Source organism: Triturus cristatus, chromosome 7, assembly GCF_964204655.1.
Source record: "Triturus cristatus chromosome 7, aTriCri1.1, whole genome shotgun sequence".
Lineage (NCBI taxonomy): Eukaryota > Metazoa > Chordata > Amphibia > Caudata > Salamandridae > Triturus > Triturus cristatus.
This window is the reverse complement of record NC_140590.1, coordinates 563,731,980-563,752,484: the sequence shown is the minus strand read 5'-3', so window position 1 is coordinate 563,752,484 and position 20,505 is coordinate 563,731,980. Positions and strand designations below refer to the sequence as shown.

The window sequence follows — 20,505 nt, the reverse complement described above, 5'->3', positions numbered from 1 at the left end:
CCTTTTCTATTTCTCATTTACATAAATATTTTAGCTATTTCCTGTGAGAGGCAGGAAAACATATGCCCCAATTGAGTAACTGCCCGATCCCAGTACTTTTATACGTATGAACGAGATCTTAAGTAAGAGAATGGCGAACAGAATTCAAACTCGTTTATATGCTTTGGTACTTTTATGAACAACTTTGGTTTAAAGGCTAACTCAACTAAATATTTTGTTATGAAATGTGAACCCCAAAACTAAGCAATTCCACATTGTCAGGGTTGAGGTGACTAAAGTATAAAACATTATCTACCTGGGTGTTCCTTTTGATGCAGCTATTATTTGGAATGTCCTACTAAATTGAAGGGCTCACCGATTTCAAAGGTCTAATGATCGTATATTTTGCTTTGCACGTAGATTGGGCCTCAAACTAGTGAGGAAGATAGTGCATGTTTTTAGGATTTAATGTGTTGCAATAGGGACCAATGGAACTAGGGGTTGGAGGTACATAAATGTAGAATGATTGAAAAAGGTGGAAAATAGTTTGCGAGGAAGGCTATTGTCTGTTCCACGATCCTCCTCCCCTTAAATATCACTTTGAGGTTGCAGTATAGTATTAAATTAGGTCCCTTATTTGTATGGTTGAGCTTACGGAGGAATCCTGAATCAGAGTTTGCAAGACCAATCAATTGTGACTGCTTAGCCTTTGATAATGTGATTCTATGGTTAACTTACATGTAACAAATATTCACAAAATTTGGGCTCTCTGCATTATGCTGGAAACAACTCAAATGACCTGGCCAGACGTTTGCATCTTAAGTTCCGCCACAATATGCGCATGGAAGAGGCACAAAGGCTTCAGCCTAGCAGCCTCGGTCCACGTTAAATTTGTCTTCAGTCTCCACACTATATCTTACCGTTTCACTCATATTTAGCACACATTTCTTCTTACTCGATTACGCTTTAACACTACCCACTTCTTGTTGGCATTTCCATTACAGGGGAACTAGGGGCATATTATCAAGCACGGCGTTAAAATTATCGCCACTTTAGCGGCAGAAAACTGCTGCTAAAGCGGCGATAATGGGCTTGATAATATGCCGCAGAGAATTCCAATAGAAGCCCATGTTGACACCAGAACATGGGCTTCTATGGGAATTCTCAAGGGCATATTATCAAGCCCATTATCGCCACTTTAGCAGCAGTTTTCTGCTGCTAAAGCAGCGATAATTTTAACGTTGTTTCTTGATAATATGCCCCCTGTTTTTTTCAAAACCCTCCAAACGTCCCTGTGACAAGGTGTCGATGAAAAGTACTGTTCACTTTAATTTGTTTATTTCTGTTCACACTCGTTATTGGAAACTTTTAGTCCCACTTCTCCGCGAAGCAGACATTAGGCCATACAAACAAGCACTTGTCTTTTTGCATCAGTTAGATTGTCCACGGGTATGTGATGCAGTGCACAACAAGATAAGATGTGCATTGAGCATGAGAAAGGGTTATGGAGTATCTGTCACACTGCTTGTGTCCTTTAATGTTGTATATAGGCTTTTTGAATGTATTTATTCGATGAAATTATAGGCCTATATATCCAAATATTTTAAGTAATAAGTGTGAATAAAATGAATCAAATCTAGCGTTTTTAATATTGTATTAATCTGTCAATTTGCGTATATTGACTTTTATGGCTATTTTAAGCTAAATAAAGGTGTTTTTGAATGACTGATATTCAGGGTGTCAGGCCTAGTGCCTTTATCAAAACATTTCATAATAAATAGATCAGACCTATAGCCATGATCATTGTCTTGACACCAAACCAGCTCAGTCCCGCTGTAATGAGTATAAGCACAAGCTAAAAAGTGCAATACAAGCAGCCTTTTTAGTGGAAGCCCACAAATTCAGCCCATTAGATCCTGCACTCAGGGTAACCAACATGCTCCTCTCTCAGTAGTAGCCTGAATTTTTTTTTTGTTGATCACGTAAGGTAAGGCACTATCAAACTAGACCTAAAAATCCATGTAGAATAGTGTAGCCGCTGGCATGCCATACTGCTCTCATACACAACACTACAATCTGAAGTTAGTGATGCGAGGGGAGAATGCTTGGCTTGTGATACATTCTTCATGGCACCCCTGGTGGGGAATCAGTGCTGCTGACAGAGGAAAGCAAACACTGCACATTATCTAGTTATCTAAGACACATGGACAGCATTACAATGTGATGTGTGTGCCTTGAAAGGTCAAGCTCTAGCAGCCATACTGCTGCTGGCTCCGTCAGCTGGATAAACAAACTAATCCCAGCTTTGTGGAGGGGAAACACTTTCTTCTGTGGAAAACACAACTTCTGCCAAATTCAAACAAGCACTCCTGGCTACCAGCATGTGGACAGAGTCAAAGTCCCTCTCTGTAGTACTTCGAAAAGCTCTATTTAGGTCGAACCTAGAGGCAGCACGCATGTGCTGCTCTGTGAGGCAATGCTGTATTGGAGTATGCCCTTGAAGCCCTTCCCACTCTTCGCCCATATTTGTCATTGGCTTGTGTCACTGTCCTTCATAAAGACTGGCTTCTGATTCATGAACAGGCTTGTTAGTTCCTCCTTGATACTGCCTTGTCTGCATTTGTTACGTCCCATAACGACTGGACCTTTTACTTGACTTGTTACACAGTCTATGTTATAAAAGTTAACTGGGGAGGCAGAAGTTTCATAAACAGTGCGTCTAAAATCTGGAATGAACTCCCTTTTATGCTAAGAAACTCCTCGGATTTCAGTTTTTTTAGGAAAAACCTTAAAACATGTTTTTTTTCCCAGTTCTAGTTTCTTGTTATCGTTAGGTTGGCAGTGCTTAGCGCCAGGACACCGTAAGGTAATCATGCGCTCTATAAGTTACAATAACATAACATAACATAAGTCAGTGACCACTACTTTTTTAATTGACTAATTGGGACTGTGGCGGCTGCTTCTTGTATTTGCAGCGTGCCCACACAGGACAATGGCGTCTACTTTTCGTATGGAGCGCTATGCCGCTCTATCTTTTAAAAGTGGCTTCCCTCTACCCCCACAGCACTCATGGTACAATGGCAAGGTTGAATTTTTTTTTAAAATTACTTTTATTATGAACACGGTGTCCGCTTCAAGGAGACTGCGCTTTCTTTCATCTTTTGTTTCTTTTTTTAATAAACTTGAATGCTGAGCGCAGTGGCCGCATCAGGGACACACGCTCAGTTTAATTATGTTTTTGTAAACTTTAATGTTGAGTGCAGCGCCCACTTCAGAGACACCGTGCTCTGTTTCATTTTTTTTTTTTACTTTAATGGTGAGTGCGGCGCCCGCTTCACGGACACTGCGCTCTGCAATACAATAGATCTTGCTTTTGCCTAAGTTTGATCTACTGGTATTGTAAGTGACAATGCCTTTTAATATTATAAAACGCATTGCCGTTTACAATGCCAATAGCTCAAAATCTCACAATTGCGAGACCTATTGCATTGTAAATGCTTGTGTAGGGTGGTCACATTAAGTTTGGTGACAGCTGTGCTACTAAGCCAGACCTAAAAAGGGCAACAGTAGGCCTTTTCCACTTGATCACCGAGGGGTTTCTTTTCACCAAAAGCCTGGTATCTTCTTATATTGCCCGGCACTGTTTGAATCAATGTGTATGAGCTCACAGCAAGCGGTGCAAACAGCTTGAACTGCTGCATAGAGCTACACGACTTAGTATATATTTACATGTATTTATATATTTAAACTAGTCAATGAGGTTAGGAAGTTCGATATAATTGATATTAAATTTTCTAAGGAATGTACCTTTTTAGGGTGCTATGGCTTTTATGATATTTTATGACACTTTTATGTTTGTATTGTGTCTTTTATGGTTGTAAATTATCGAATAAAGACTAATTGATTGATTGATCGATTGATTGACTTAGTTATCTGCCAGCTCTCATGAACTATAAAGCCACATACAAAATGGTGACTGAATGCCTAAAAGTTATTGAGTTTGTACAACATGCAGTGAACAAGCAATAATCACTCATTGAGAATGTTTACACTGCCCTCTTTTGTTTACAGACATACTTTCTCTGGATGTCCTGCAAGAAGTGCATACAGTTTCATACCAACTTAGTCAGGTGAGCTACCAAATCATTTCAGCAGTTTGTTTCTATTGGATTGTAATGTAGAATGTGTACAGGGCTTTATACCCATAGGCACCAAAGTGCTTCAGATTTGCATAGGTATCCTCGGCACCTTTGGGAGTGTGTGTTTCAATGCTGTTGGATGTAGTAAGTCCCACAAGGAAGATGATGGTTGAGGTGAATGAGGTTCGAAGACATGCTTTAAGTATAGGGCGGCCTTTGTCGCTGCGCACGTCAGTTCTTTAACTAGGAAGCCCTCTCACTCAATCATGGTTGTACCGACATTCAGCTCCCTGATTGGCTTACGTGTAATGCAGCATGTGGGTGGCTAATTAGAGGTCAAGTAAAGGAGGCAGTGCTTTTTACTGACACCTACACTTTGGAATCCACCCCTTGTTCCTCCTAAGATGCACAGAGAAACTTTGGAATTCAGAAGAGTAGTTTGAGTGGTAGAAGTGATCCTGGCCACAAGAGACACCGAACAAGATATACACTGTATTAGTTGAATTCCCCAAACATACAAGTAATAGTATATATCATTATACAATGTTAGAATTACCAGCAATACTTATTAATGATAAAATTCTACAATATCATGTTTAACACAAATGATTAAAAAAATACTATTACAACGGGTAACAACTACTAATAAAAATGACATAATATTTGTATCGACATCATATGGGGGTCGCAAGAGTTCGCGGCTTCGACCCATTGCTTGCCCCTTATGGACCCTGGCACTACTCTTGTGACTGCTCGCAACTGGATAAAACTAAGAACAGAAGGCAGGGAGAATGCTGATGCACCCATTTTTACTTTCTTAAATGCTGTCTCTTTTGTAAAATAAATATAGTTAGCCTGGCAATGCAAGGCCTTCTAAGTGAAAACCACTGCCCACAGGCAAACCAGCTGAATAAAGCAGGGCTGGCTGGTGTCCTATGACCTCTCGTGGAGAAGGGCGGGGTACAATCAAAACAAACACTAGCTATCGCATCAAGAATTTTCATTTCTGTTTCGGACAGAGGCGAGGATTCTGCTTCTCGTATTTTACTGCAAATTAAACGGCAGCCAAACCGAACATTTGAAATATTAAGAAATCTACTTTTCCCATGATCATCATCCAGATCCCCATAGCCCAACCACCCATCAGAGACCTCCAGCCCCCATAAATACACCGGACGCCACGTCCCTTCCTCTCCCTTTGCAGTGAAGTGTGACAAATGCGATCTCAACGAATCCGAGTCAAATAACAGCTGCAACTCAAGGATCCTTTAATATCCAACTAAACAACGTGTCCAACCCAAGAGGCGCTGCCAGCGATCTAAAGGAATCCTCTCACCTACAGGGTCACTCTTGCTTCTGTTCTGGCCCTGAAAGAAACAGAAACGGCATTCTAACCACTGTCACCTACATGACTCACGCTTAAATTAGGGCCGCAAAGCAAATAGAACATTTATAAAGTAATATGTGAAGCATTATGACAGAACAGTGCTAGAATTACCGAGGGTGGGATAGTCTTTGTCGCTGTGTCCCTAATAGAATAAAAAAAATTGATGCGAAATCTAGAACAGTTTTTATTCTATGTCAGGATGGAAGGATCCAATTATGTTTGTTCAAAGCTGACCCATCACAACAGAACAACTTCAATGAAGCAGAGCATTGAGTACCAAGACAGTAGTAAGGCAAACCCTTATTGAGAATGCCTTGTCATTAGGCCTGGGCGAAAATTTCGTTCCGTTCGCGGAAATTGCGATAATTTGACATTTTTGCGTTCCGCGGAGAGCGCGAAAATGTCAAAAATTCCGGTTTCCGCAGCTTGGCGATAATTTGTTTCTTTTGTCGCGCTATAAAATAATACATTCTCGCGCGCGATCGCCTTACCTGAATCCCTGCGTTCGCCGACAAGTTTTCTTGATCCGGTCGCGTTCTCCATGAGATGTTGTATCGTTTTTAGCCATTTGCGCTGTCTCGCGACAGTTCGCGCCCGCAGTGACGTCATGTGTCGCGCGATCACGTCTTTCTTCTCGCGATCATGCACCGTGAGAAAACTCAAAACAAGATGGCCGCGCCCGCAAGCAACCACATGGGTAAGTTGGCGACCCGCAACCATGCAGAAAATCTCGCGAACATGCCGGAAAAAAACTTCCGCATCTTCGCGATATTTCCGCTTGTTTGCGATAATTTTAAACATTTTCGTGATAATTTGCGAAAGTTAATTTCGCAAATTCCGCCCACCCCTACTTGTCATCCCACTTTATGTGGGATCTATTCGAGTGCTGAGATCTGCTATATATCGGTAGCTAAGGCAGTGGCGCGGGCTGGGAATCCTACTCTCTCTCTCTCTCTCTGTTATTAACCCGTATACGTTTTATTTATTAATCTAGAAAAGTGACCCCATTTAATTTCCATTCCTGGCACAAGGACATTCATTCACGGACTGTGCCCTAATAGCCATCAGACATACATGGACTTCTGTTTTAGTGGGTTTCCCTCTCCCTTTATTGACAGCTTGATTCTGTCTCAACATTTGAACCCTTAAACCTGGAGTACAAGAGACCTTCAAAGGAAGTTGAGTATTATAGTAAACTGGTGAAAGACCTGTTTACTGTGGAGAAACATCCCCTGATCCCTGGGAAGGGCCACTTGGAGAGAGTTGGCCTCCCCACGTGAGAGCATTGGGTAGACTGAAAGTCTTGGTTTTGCAACTGAGGCTCTAGTATTTGACTCTGAGTTTCTTCACCGTGACTGCAGGTCCCGACGGTGTACAAAAACCAAGGGATCGGTGCTCACTGGTGGTCAAACAAATATCTCCCTTCACACTCCAAAATAAGGAGACAGTCTGCACCTCCAGACTGCAGCAAATAACCCATCTCTCCTAAAGATTCCCTTGGTAATGAATGTGCAGTAGTAACTTGATTACCACTCATGTGTTAAGCTCTACTTAGCCTAACAACTGCCCCATTACTCCATTACCAAAATTGGATTACAAACAGAAACATTTACCTTAGGGGAAAACTCTATGGGGTGTCTTTAGCCGTCCTGTGGATATTAAATGCAACCAACTTTCAAAGTGGTGCAGCATGGTTAGCGCTGCCCCATTCCACTACTTAAAAAGTTGCCTGTTACTCAGGACGCACGCAAAAAGTTAATTAAGTGGCACCGACTAGTATAGGTAATGTGCAGTGACAGCAGAAATGTTGGCATCCCTGGTAATGGTTACACAAGGAAGTGAGATCTCAAGGTTATATACCTCATTGTTATAGGAAAAAACCTATTTATACAAATCGCTCGCTCTTATTGGAAAACACCTTTTATACATGTAGTCACACAGTATTATGTTGTATTATATTGTAATGAGTATTTCTAAAGTCCTTTCATGCAACTAGAGTAGGCCGAAGAGCCCATTTTGTTCCTTGCAATGCTCAGTACACCGCTAGTGGAGTATGTATCCATAGTCTGGCTGGAATGGAAGAGTTGATTGTTGTACGTGGGGGCCAGAGGCGTGCCCATTGCTAGTGCTGCAGGCTTGTCCCTGTGCTTGTAGACCACTGTCAGGTTCACCAATTTAACCTCCTTTGATGCCTCCACTTGTGCCTGATACAGATTGATTATACATCTGATATCAGCATTGCCACCATATAGGGCCACCTTCTCACTTTTCCCCTTATAGTGCTTTACCCTTCCCTTAACCGTTTGTTATAAGATCACAAGGGATTGGATTACTGTCACCTTACTCATTTGTAGAGCCTGTGTGGCACTCAACTGCCTCTTGGCTAGGGTTTGCAAAATACCACATACATGCATATACCTCTATTCTTTGTTCATAAATCAAGAGCTCTCGGAGGCTACTATAGTGTCCTGAAGACTTTACAAGAACCCAAAGTAAATACATCTGTGTTGAGTAGGAAGGCAGATCAAAGTTACATGCCATGGAAACAATGCACATTGTTTTGTCTATCAACATGGGTCTTGAATAGAATGATATATGTGATTTTAGTCACAAAGAGAAGGCGGACCTTCCTGAAAGAAGAGAAAACAACGTGTCCTTGTTTAACGTAACTGATGCTCATGTAAAGCACTCTAATACCTTCTGGTCGAGTTCGCACTAAATAAATCTTCAAACCCCCCCCCCCAAAAAAAATGTACTTTTTGGATCAATTTGTGCTCCATCCGTTACCTGTCTGAATTTTGAAATTTTTGTTGTATATGTCTGGGTTATTGTCACATCCTGTGAAGTACAAAGCTGCATATGATGTCACTTTCTCTGATTTCATTAAGGTTAAAAGTTATATGATGCCACTTCCTATGATGTCACATGACCGGGTCAAAGGTCATGTAATGTCACTTCCGCTACCCCAGGCATTTTGGTGAATTGACATCCATGGGTATTTGCTTGTTATTAGGTGCTAGTAACTGCTAGCATTTTAAGCTACTAGAAGACCACACCAGAGTGTAAAACTCTAATAAACCTTAATCTGTTGTGCGGGGCTCTCCTTTTATCTTCCTTTCCAGGTACAGCCTAATGCTGGTCTTTGTCACTAACCTGGTCGTATGGATGGCGGCGGTAACAGACGAGTCAAACCATCACAGCGAGGAGGAGGAGGAGCACCGGCTTCACCAGGCGTTTCTTCACAAACTACAGAACCAGAGTACAGAGGACAACCACACATCTGACCACCACAGGGGTGCCCTGCCTCAGAGAGGTACGGCAAGCCGCACACATCATAAACGTCTACTAGGGAAGGGGGACAGGTTATGATGTGTGACAGAACTGCATGCCTGTTTCAATGCACTAGCTTTGCCAGTGCTTAATTTGTAAAACATTGAGAGGCAGATTTACAAACCCCTTGCGCCGACTTTACACCGCTATTGCATCACTTATGTGACGAAGCGGCATCGTAAACAATTTGCCACGATGCGACATATTTACTATGTGACGCATCTAGGGAGATGCGTCACGTTGTAATACCCTGCGCTACATTATACCTGCATCAGGTATAATGAATGCAGGGTGGGCGTTCCGTCACAAGTAAGCCTCATAAAAGTGATGTTACGACACCACTGTGTCAAAACCTTGCGGCTCATTGAAGCAGGCATAAGGAGTGACATAGTATGTTAGGAATAGGCATTCCTAACCATTGCTGGAGATGCGTCATACTTGCGACACGACTCCAGCAATGTGCTGCCCTTACACCGACAAGATGCGTCACGCATCTGTGTATCCTTGTGCCACGGTGCATCTCGTTCTAAATGTGGTGCATCCATGGTGGCGCAAGGCAGTTTTTCCGTCACACAAATTAACTGGCGCATCCCTGCTAATATGCAGAGATGCACCAGTTCTTGTAAATATGCCCCTAAGTGCCAGGGTGTTCATCATGGAGGACCTCCCCACTAGACTCGAAAAATACTGCATCTTGGTTGACACAAATACTCATTGCTATTTGACGGCACCAAATAGGGAACAGCAAAAACACATTTCTGAAATTTAAAATGAACAAAATTAAATATTTTTTCCCAACCCTTTAGCACGCAAAACTGGGCTATAAAAACAGCCCAAATCCACTACAGCAGTGAACGTGGCAGATTTAGGGTGTTTCATGCAGCCCGTACAGTTTGTGGGGTGCTCCCTAGCAAGTAAAACGTGGTTGAGGTAAAACTGTGCACACTGCATGAATTGTCACTGAACCAGGAGCTTTGTAGTTTGTGCGATTTCCCACTGCCACCTGCCTTGTTTTCATATCTGTGACAGGGGGCGTAACACAGGCCCCCGCAGCCCCTGCGGGGCGCGGGGCCCCCAAGCTCCAGAGGGCCCCCTGGCACAGCACTCTTTTTTTTTTTGCAGAGTTTTATATAGCGCGAACTTGACTCAAATCCAATCGGGTATCAGAGCGCTTTACATAGCACCAGTTAGGTTACATGAGGACACACATTCATCTTTTTTGTTAGGCACGGGGAGCCGGCCGGAGAGCTCCTGATTGAGCCCAGAGGGGGCCCCTCCACGCACCTTGCAGGGAGGCCCCCTCAAGTTTCGTTACCAAAATCAGTTGAACTTCATGTATTCGCACCACAATCCACTTTTGTTTGTCAGAGAATGAAAGCAATGAACCCTACCCCAGGGCTAAAAGTGACTCGAAGTGAGAGTTCGGGCTCTGGTTTGGTGAAGAAATGGAGACATTCAATCCATGTCCTGGTGGCTTCTAGCTATTATCCCAACGTGAATATTACCTAGAGGATATTGAAATATTCACAAAATCTGATGTCGGGGTCTTCAAGCATACTAAGAGATGTGAAATAAGCAAAACTTGGCTTACTAGAAAAGCACTGAGGACCGCTTACTGATCATCTTTATTACACTGAGTTCTGCTGTTCCTTGGCAATCCTTGGCAATCCTTAAATAGCAAGAGGATCCCTCCACTGACAAGAAGCAGTTCTTATGGCTATAGCACAACCACAAATTGTAATACTCCCCAAACTGGGACATATTTCGACTAAGTATCGCCTGATGTCAATGTCTCACCACATTCTAAGAGGGCCACGGAAGGATCAACCTGTAATAATAAACAGTAGTGCAGAGAAATCCAGACTTTGAATCATAACAACAAATGGTGGTACATCGGACAGGTAATATCGTTATACATTAATATCATAGCCAAAAAAGCAAGGACAAAAATATCCACTGGTACGCATGTATAAATTTTCTAACCCTAACTCCACATCTCTTTACCTTGACAATGTGTATATCATCAAGGTACATACATGTGGAGTTAAGAATAAGCCTGGGCAAAGCACTACGCTATGCTCGCGTAGTTTGCGAAGTTTGTGCTACTTCGCACTACGCAAATTGCACGTAGCACAGTGCAAACACGTGTAGCATAGCGTAGCGTAGTGCAGCGGTAATTTTTTGCTTACTCGCGGTCCTCGACGTCAAGTTGGCGACCGCGAGCAAGCAAAATGAAATCCCGGCGAGACTTTTTCCTCGTTCGCGATCAGCAACATCAAGTTGCCGATCGCGAGCGTGGAAAATAAACCTCCCGGCGAGCTTTTCGACGCGGGGAGGTCAGGTTTCTCATTGCGAGTGGTCGCGTATGCTCGCGACTGCTCGCGTATGCTCGCGACCGCTCGCGATGAGAAACTACCAGTCCGTGTTGAGAAAGCTGCCACTCGAGTAGAAATCTACTTGAGCGGCAGAAAACGACCGCTTGCACTCTGCAAGATGCAGTTTGCACTGATTGCACAGTGCGGACAACCATCTGGCACTGTGCAATCAGTACGAACAGCATTTTGCACAGTGCACTACGCAGTTCGCGTAGCTCGCGTAGTGCGACGTGCACTTCGCGTAGCTACGCATAGCGCTAATTTGCAAACTACGCCCAGGGTTAGTTAAGAATAGTAAATCAACACTTCCCTATATGCATCTACCGTTCAATAGTTTGGGCCTTGATATTGTGGTGTCACAAAGCGGGTATCAGAATGTAGTCATTGCCAGCTAAACACAGACGGCCCTTCCCATATCAAAAAGGAACAACACATTTTGCCCTCAGCTTGGACAGAGGACTACAAACAATCAAACAGAATATCTTGTAGGAACCAGGCATGCGTTTAGCTCTGCAGAGTCACCCTTTACTGTCCCTCAGATTGAACAAAAATGCAGCCTAAGCAATTGTGTGGAAGTAGCTTCACAAGTACCTGCACTTAAGGGGAAGATTAAAGATGTACACAATGTATTCATAGACAGTTCCCTCTTTCTGTCCATGAGTGGTGAGATAAATGTGCCTTTAGAGGTTGCTAAAGAGTGGCCGTACAGGGCAATTCCACTTTCATGGAACTTAAAAACTTCGCTCCAAAAGCAGGCAAGGACTCCCAAATATGGGCAATGTACCAAATGTAATAGAAGAAAAATAAAATACAAGAATGATGAAGAAGAACTTACCCAACAACAAAGAACCCAGTGTATATCCCCTGAGTAGGACAAATCAAGGACTTTTAGGGAGAGGGTGGTCCTGTTTATTCTCTCCATTTGAGTTTTAAATATCAGAGGTGCCTGGGTTTAAGGAGTAGGCTCAACCGAACAAGTTAACAATTGTTACAAGGAATAAGAACCCAATGTCAAAACAGACAATAGGAATAAGAACATTTGGGAGTCTTCAATAATTGATTCACAAGATGAGGCTGAATTATGAACCCGTTCGGATTGACATAATTACCTATTTGCGTAGGACACCTCACGGCTTCAATTCACTTTGTGGAAGCTGAGCTTGATGCCAGAATAAATTGGGAAATGTTAGAAAGCCTGTAGTTAAAAAGACTCTTGGCCACCATGGTCCGTTATTCAAGCAATAAGATTATAAGTGGGTCTTCCCTCCTGCAACTTACTGTCTCAGTCATGTTCTTTACTATATACCTGCCAACTTATCAGAAGTATGGAAAATAATTATCAGTTTATTCTTGAAAGGCTATATTGAACTGGTCAGATATCTTATCACAAGAAATACTAAATATTTCTTCAAATTTGGCCCTGGTGGTCAAGATTTTAAAATTAGAAAGCTCATATTCTATGTCTCAAGTAAAATTATTACTGAATGAAACGATTATGTAGATGAGCAAAAATAAAGATATAAATGACCTATCCTCTAAGAAGTCAATGATGCCTTCTTTGCCAGTGATTGGAGATCAAGATATTTTTCATTATTTGACATAAATTCCTCATAAATCATACTCTGGATCAAATTTTATGAATCAGAATTGGGAGTTACCTGATTCGGAGAATAAGAGGTCTTAAAGAAAACATATTCTATACACCGACACATGCGTTTCACAGTATTTGTGATCTGAGGGCTAAATCCCAAATTACACGACTCTTGTTAAACTGTAAGCTTTTCTTAGAAAAGAAGAACAAATCTTATTTCCTATTTTTTGGAAATATGGATCTACAGATTGCTCGGAAGCATTAGTCACTTTATTTAAAATAAAGAAGATGTTGGCATTGCATTATTCAGTTTTAGTAAGTCAATTCAGAAAAGAGCTTTTATTGATTAATGGTTGATTTTGTAAAAAAAAAATGCTTTTTACTTGTATCTGCTTTTTTACAAAACAAATTTATAAAAGAGCTCTCTTATGATTATATGAAGTTAGTGGTCATTTGTGCTGGGGTTAGTGTTATGATTGTCGATATGGAGTTTTAATACTCAAATATGGAAAAATATCTTTTTATCTTATTTTTGCTATATTTATTGTTTTATATCTCTAAAAGAATATGTCTTGGAAATAAAATATTGATTGAATAGCACTTTGTGGAAGATTAAGTTGTATCTTTTTGAGCTTAAAATTTTAAAGTGGTTACTATTTTTGGAAATAAAAGTACGTACAATCCTTTACATTAGGGCGTAAGTGACTTTCATGATGAAAAATGAATCAGCCCAATGTATAAGATTGCCAAGCTGTGCACAGAGAGTTTCTGGGTATAGGAAGAGGATCCAATGACTCATTAAGATGTTCAATGTGCAAAAACTGCCAGGCAGCCAGCTTGAACAGATTCTGAGGCATCTTAGTTGGAAGAGAAATTTTAAGCACTCCGCAGTCAACGTAAGAATTTGAATTCCAGGTTCCCACTTCTAAAAGCTTGTTGACTTTTTCTGTTTGTAAAAATCCCAAAAGGCTTAACTAACCATCAGAACACCAAATCAATCAATTCCAACTTTCTTCTGATTGCCAGATTTATGCAATAACCAGAGGTAATCCATGGCAAGATTAATAAACAGATTTACCAAAGGTTTGGGTCAGACATTGTGGAGTAGGGGTATTGTACCAGAATATCATAGACAAAATATTGTTTGAGAAATATTGTATCTTGAAGTTAACATTAGGGAATATACACCCACTGGGATAATGTTTAAAACATTAAATGTATGTCAGGAATATTTAAGATATGGCATTTGTGGCAGACAATATTTTTGTCAGAGATAGTCTGACATGCAACTCAGCAGTAATTCAAGCAAGGGCAATGCCAAACAGTAAATCGGCCTATAGTGCTAAGACCAGAGACGCAGGATGGTACAACAGATCAAGCTAAATGTCTTGTCTTTAGCAGTTGTTTAACTATAACTCGAAATCCCAAATTGTTTTTCAACCCTCAATCTTACGACACTTTAGATCTGCCCACTTGTCAACGATCCTCTCTTAAAGCCCGTCCCTGCCCATCACAAAGCAAAACCTGAGCTATTTTTGGTCCTGAGTAGCCTTCTCATCATCACACACTACATTCTTCTTGATTGATCTTCTGTCGTTTGGCAACCTCCAGTAACTAGAAGTGACACTCCTGCTTCTGTGGTTCCCTGCACACATCAGTATATGTCAGAAAATTAAAAAAAATACTATCCAAAATATCAACTATCAAAACATAATGAAGGTAAGTATATATAGGTAAGTATAGATTTACTATTCTTCACTTCACATCTACATGTATGTCATAAAGGTAAGTAGATGTAGAGGTAAGAATGTTACATCTATACTTATTGATATATAGTTATCTGTAGACAATATGCTGACTATAGCATTTAAATCTCAAGATTTTGATAGTCCATCCCCACCTTAGATGTCTTGCTCTCTCGTACCTTATGTGGCTGTTGGTCACCACTCACCTCATTAGCTTATGTATCTGTCAGTCCTCTGTACTAAACACATGCATTTCTGCTAGCGTAGCCACTTGCTTGTGAAGACTGCTAAATTTCTTACTTTTATTTTTCAACTCTAGGTGTCTTACTCCACAGCAAGCTCTGTCATTGTAACAGTAGCCTGTGCCGCGTCTTTGAAAATGGATATTATTACATGTACCCCTTCAACATCGAGTACAGTCTCTTTGCCTCCACTCTAACCTACATTATGTGGAGGAACGTTGGGCGTCTTGTAGATGACAACATCCAGCACAAACGACCTTTCCGGCTTTGTTTTTGCATGCCTACCTACTTTGTCGGACTCATCTTTGGGTTGGCTGTGCTTCTTTTGGGACTGGTGACCTTGATATTCTTTAAGGTGAACAAAGACTCTGATGATCCTAAGTTACTCATTTTACTGTACATCTTCAGTATATGCAGCCTGGGCGTAATGTCACTTATGGCCCTCGTGGGTTCAGTCATCTACAGGTTTGATACAAGAGACATGGTGAACCATAAGAACCCAAGCAGGACATTGGATGTGACCCTCCTGCTGGGTGCAGCCCTTGGGCAGTATTGTATTTCCTATTATTCCATTTTGGCTATCATAGCCGACAATGGAAAGGACCTTCTGGTTGTTCTCAACCTCGTCCATTCCCTGACAGTCATTTTCCAGCACACATTTCAGAACGTCTTCATTATAGAAGGTCTACATCGGCAACCATACGATGACCCTGAGCTGCAACATGACGAGAATCCTCCAGGTCTCTTCTATGCCAACAGCCACATCATCTCCCGTTTTCCAGAGGGGGATAGTCCTTCCTTACCTGAGAACACTGCACAGGGAAAAGAGTCATCAGAAACTTCGGATCCACAAACACCAACCAATGAAATGTGCTCCTCGGTGCCATACAAAAATAGGTACCACTGGCAGAGGCGGATCCTGAGGGAAATCTTGTTATTCCTGCTTCTCTGTAACATCATAGTAAGTACAACTGCATATACTTATTAAGCATATTTGGGGCCGCACAGTCTACTTAATTCATTATAAACTCAAATTGAGTACCAGAGAGAGTGGAAACAGTTGGTTTGCGGGCAGTAGTGACATGGAACATAACATACCTTTGGCTTTTTAGATGGTCATTGGCAAAGGATAGCATGGACCAAGTTGGGTTTGGTAGTCAGTGCAAAGAAAAGCACCATGACTGATCATTTATTCACTCAAGAAAGGGGGAATACGCATTGCCACTTAGGAGAGTGTTCCAGCCATTGTCAAAGGAAAGCAGCGGGAATCTGGTCCGAGAAAATCATTCATACAGAATCTGTCAGTAGCATTTACTGGCACAGGGAAGTCAGATTTAGTCACCGATTTACACAGTTCCCAGCTAGGAAATCTCTTATCCTTTTGAAGATGGCCTCATGGGTTTGAAAGGGAGTTTAAAAGTTAGTTTAGGCTACTAGTTTCCAAATCTAGCTCACTGATTGCCTCACTGGTGACACTTTAAGTATAGATCTTGAGTTGCGAATGACAGCCCCATTAGATTTACAAATCGACGGTCCGACCACCGCATAATGATGTGGTTGATTAGAGCACAGTGGGTGGAGGAACTGACTGACGACTCTGACAGGCTCAAGTAGCCCATCGGAGCCTAATCTCTACAATGGGGGCGGTGCCTGTGGAGGCACCCGGTAGGGATTACGATGTCCCTTTTTCCGCTGCCTATATATGGCGGTCCAACTGCCATGTGAAGGCAGACGGAAAGGGACTTTGGGTGATCCAAGCAGGGTCTCTGTCCCTCATGGGCCTCCACTATGGGACCGGGGGGCACATGTAGTGCCCCCCCACACATCCATGCACCTTATGCCAGGCACCACATGGGGCCTGGCACACGTTGCATAGATGTGCTCAAAATGCATTTTTTCAGTGCAGCTTGTGCTTGAACCTTTTACCTGGGCCCCAGGACATCCCACACTAGAAAAATGCATTTTACGGCTGCCTGCACGGCGGTCGTATCCTAAAAGGAAGTGCAGAACCATCAACTCATTGTTGGATCATTTCTCCTCCGAAACAATGAGGGTCGGTTAGGAGCCATCGTAATTTGGTTCTTAATGTTTTCAAGCATAATTGTTGGTTTCTGAGTCCTGATACCTAACAGCATTCTTCCCAGGTCTCAAATGTAAATTTGCTCTCACTCGATCAGCATCAGGGCCGACTCTCAATACTGAGTAGTTTTACAAATGGTGAAATAGATTTTTAGCCTTTGATGTCCCCAATTATACTTCTGTTTGGATTAACGGGGTGGGTGCAATTGGTTAAAGTATAATTTTTTTGCATTTGATTAGTCTCTGTCAGATACTAACTAATTTTTATTTTTCTGACAGTTCTGGATCCTTCCAGCATTTGGTGCCCGACCACAACTGAAAAATAATTTAGAAGAAATGTTCTATGGCAGGTATATGTGGGACATCATTGTCAACGTCTGCCTACCCTTTGGGATCTTCTACCGCCTGCACTCGGTGGCCAGCCTGCTAGAAGTGTACATCAACACATAAGGATTTTGAAAGATGGCAAACGACAATCTATGAACATTCGTGGACTTGCCAGGGGTAGTACTGAATGCCAAGGTGACCCCAGAGAGACAGGAACATTCATTTCACTATGAGGTTGTGGTACACATTACTACAATCTGCAGCTGCTCACATGAACCACAGCACATTGAGCCAGTTTCACACTATGTTCCAGTGCCACTGGACCTTTCTAAGTGTGAATCACTACTCGGAATGTGATTGAGGATTTTCTATATGTGACTTGCAGTTATTGTCTGAATTCAGGTGTCTCTACAGAATTGACCAACTCTGGCAGTTCTCAACCTCTTAAGGCGATCCTAAAAGGAAACTAGGAGGCACCTATCAAGCTGGTCTCCTGTAAGGCATATAGAGCTGGGCTAAAACTCACCGACATGTTTGAAAATGTATTGATTATCCTTTAGTCCAGGCCATCAGTGACCACAGGTGTCATTTATCTTTGCACACCAGCAAGAAGGTGAAATAGTATAATTTCCTGATCAATGATTACCCGTAGAAGGACCCTCTGGTTCGGTAGAGATCTTACTGTTTCAAAAGTGTGACTAATCTGCACCCCAACTCATATCTCAAGTTGCAGCTAGTAAGGCACCACACATAGCTTTCTCTCAGAGTGTTACTAGTATGACACCCCAATTCACTGTTACTAAATTGCGTCTGGAAAGGCATCACAACTCTTTGATTTACAAAGTATGGCTAGTAAAGCAACCCAACAGTTTTGCAAATGGTCTTATTTTTATACTGGGATACATTTGTAGACACTCTCTGTTGAGTCTCAGTTCAGATAAATGAAAACGTACTGTACCTCGTGGAGAAGTGTGGCTCAATGATTAGAGTGGCAGACCCTAATGCAGAGGTCTAGCCTGGGACCAGGGTTCAATTCCCTGCCTCGGCGGGTCTTGGGCTCAAAAATTCCACGGACCTGATAATTCTCGCCTCAGTGCCTATTCCAATCATGGAGTCCCACTCTGCAACTCTGGGCAATAGCTTGCTTAATCTCCACAATGGCCCCCACAACGCTAAGGATGCCTGGCCTCCACCTTGGGGGTGCCCAGGAGTGGATGTCTCACAGGGCAAGCCAGGATGGGTTCCACAGCGGTATTCGTACAAGCGCCTTGAGACCCTTGCGGGTGAGTAGTGCGCTATACAAGTATCAAATTTACATTTACCTGGAGACCTTTAATAGTTAGGGAGTTTGAGGAAGGCAGATGGACGGTGATGTTTTTTGAGGAAACTGATACAATAGAGTCATTGAAATAAAACTAGAGCATACAGGGTGATGGCGTTTAAGTTGTGTAATTTTAGGTTGTCAATCAGATTAGTAGCGAATTGGGGCAAATTGAGGATTGGTTACTATCCACAACAGAAGACTGCACTTTCCACCTCCAAGTCACTGTGTATTCAACCAACTAGACTCATTCGCTCATTGACCATAATGCAGCAAGTTTTGGTTGAAGAATGGCCTTTTTCTGAACAGAGACTAATCCAGAATCTTACAGAAGAACGTAAGAGAACAAAGGAAGATTTTAGAGAAAGCACTATCCTGGGAAGGAGATAAGCGATTAGGATCTGAATGATGTTATCTTTGTAAGCAGAAACTATTTTGCATGTTAATAAGCCATGAACATGTGAGGGGAAAAGCAGTTTGCACTTTATAATAATATAATAAACATAAAGATGAAAACACTACATGGCAGTAAACTCTTTCGTGTTTTTTCCTTCCCGCCCCCACATATTTTCCATCTATACCCCTTAAAGCAGTGTTTCAGGAGCTGAAATTTCGCATCCAGGCTAGAGGCCTTATTAACCGTCATAAAAATATCTGCAGATGTCCTTGCCTCTCAAACACACACACACCAGGGGCAGTGTGTCCCTTAGCGCACAGGGGCGTTGCCCTACTCATATTTGGGCCCCCTGGCCTCCTAAATAAAGGTGAGTATTACAAACAAATTATATAATATGTAACTAACATTAAGTTTTTAAGTGCAGAATGGCACCTGAGGCAGGTCCTGGTGAAGCCAGTGCAGGCGGGGCTGAGAGGGTGGGGTTTATATTGACAGATAGTATTTACTTAGTACACTAGTGGCGCGACGCTGCAGCCTGCAGGCACCTCGCCCCAATTGCGCATGTCGGGTTGGACGCCAGCCTTTCTCCTGCCAGCCCAACATGCACACTAGAGGCCGCTCCACCTGTGCTTCAATGAGCCGGGAGTGTCTCAAAGTTGCATCCCCCGGTCTCAGTGTGAGCATGGAGGTCCCCTGCCCTTGCCAATTCAGGCACTGTTGTAACAGCAGGAGCAGTGTTTGGATTGGCTTAGAGGTGCTCTCCCAGGGCAGGCCTCTCCTCTGGTGAATACTGTGCAGATTACTGAGGCAGTGTGGGGTGAGAGGAGGCTCTCTCTCAACTTTAGCGCAGGGTTCATTTGACGGCTTCACCTGGCTCCTGTGTACAAGGTCAGAAGAGATCCTTGGACGAGAAGGCTTCTGGGTTTGTGAACCCCCTACAGCCATGCACTCTGGCATGGGATTGGGTGTGAATCAATATGGATGGCTACATGTGTTCCCCACTCTGAAGATGCCTATTCTGACATACGCCATGCTCTGAAGTTGCCTCATTGAAAGGTAGGTGAACCTCAGAGGTACGCTAGCTCTGATGTTGCCTATTCATAGGTAGGCGGCAAGTGTAGGACCCTGTCAGAGGTGGCCGCACAATTGAGATGAGCCTCTTCCCTTACACATGCTGCGAGCCCTGCACATATGGGCATGCCACGGGCACTCCTGTCTGCAGTGATAGACTGTCATTACTGTGGACACTGGTGATGCACATTACAGGTTGAGCAATTCGGGTGTTCTTTGCTGGTGATTGGAAGTGATTGGGAGCCACACTCGCTCAGTTCCCTCTTCCGAATTTGCTCCGGGGCTCCTAATATCTGAGCTTGTGTGCTCCACCATAAGTGAAAGATGAAATGTGCTCCTCGTTGCCATCCAAAAATAGGTACCACAGGAAGAGGAGGATGCTGAGGGAAATCTTGTTACTCCCACTTCTCTATAACATCATTCTAAGTACAACTGCATATGCTTACTAAGCATATTTAAGGCCGTCTACCTAATTCATTCGAAGTCAAAGTGAGCGCCAGAGAGTGTAGGAACAGTTGGTTT

At 42.6% G+C, this 20,505-nt stretch overlaps 1 protein-coding gene across 3 annotated transcripts in view; it reads left to right on the top strand.

Moving 5' to 3' along the window:
* The window catches only part of LOC146810129 (proton channel OTOP2-like), a 61,084-nt gene extending 42,049 nt beyond the window's left edge, over nucleotides 1–19,035 (top strand). For all 3 annotated transcript variants that reach the window (XM_085617077.1, XM_085617079.1, XM_085617078.1), the window contains exons 4-7: nucleotides 4,051–4,109; nucleotides 8,628–8,818; nucleotides 14,866–15,749; nucleotides 17,147–19,035. In XM_085617077.1, the coding sequence (XP_085473203.1) occupies nucleotides 4,051–4,109; nucleotides 8,628–8,818; nucleotides 14,866–15,749; nucleotides 17,147–17,317 (1,305 nt within the window). In that variant the 3' untranslated portion in view covers nucleotides 17,318–19,035. The remainder of the gene's footprint in view (nucleotides 1–4,050; nucleotides 4,110–8,627; nucleotides 8,819–14,865; nucleotides 15,750–17,146) is intronic.
* The last annotated feature ends 1,470 nt before the right edge of the window (nucleotides 19,036–20,505 follow it).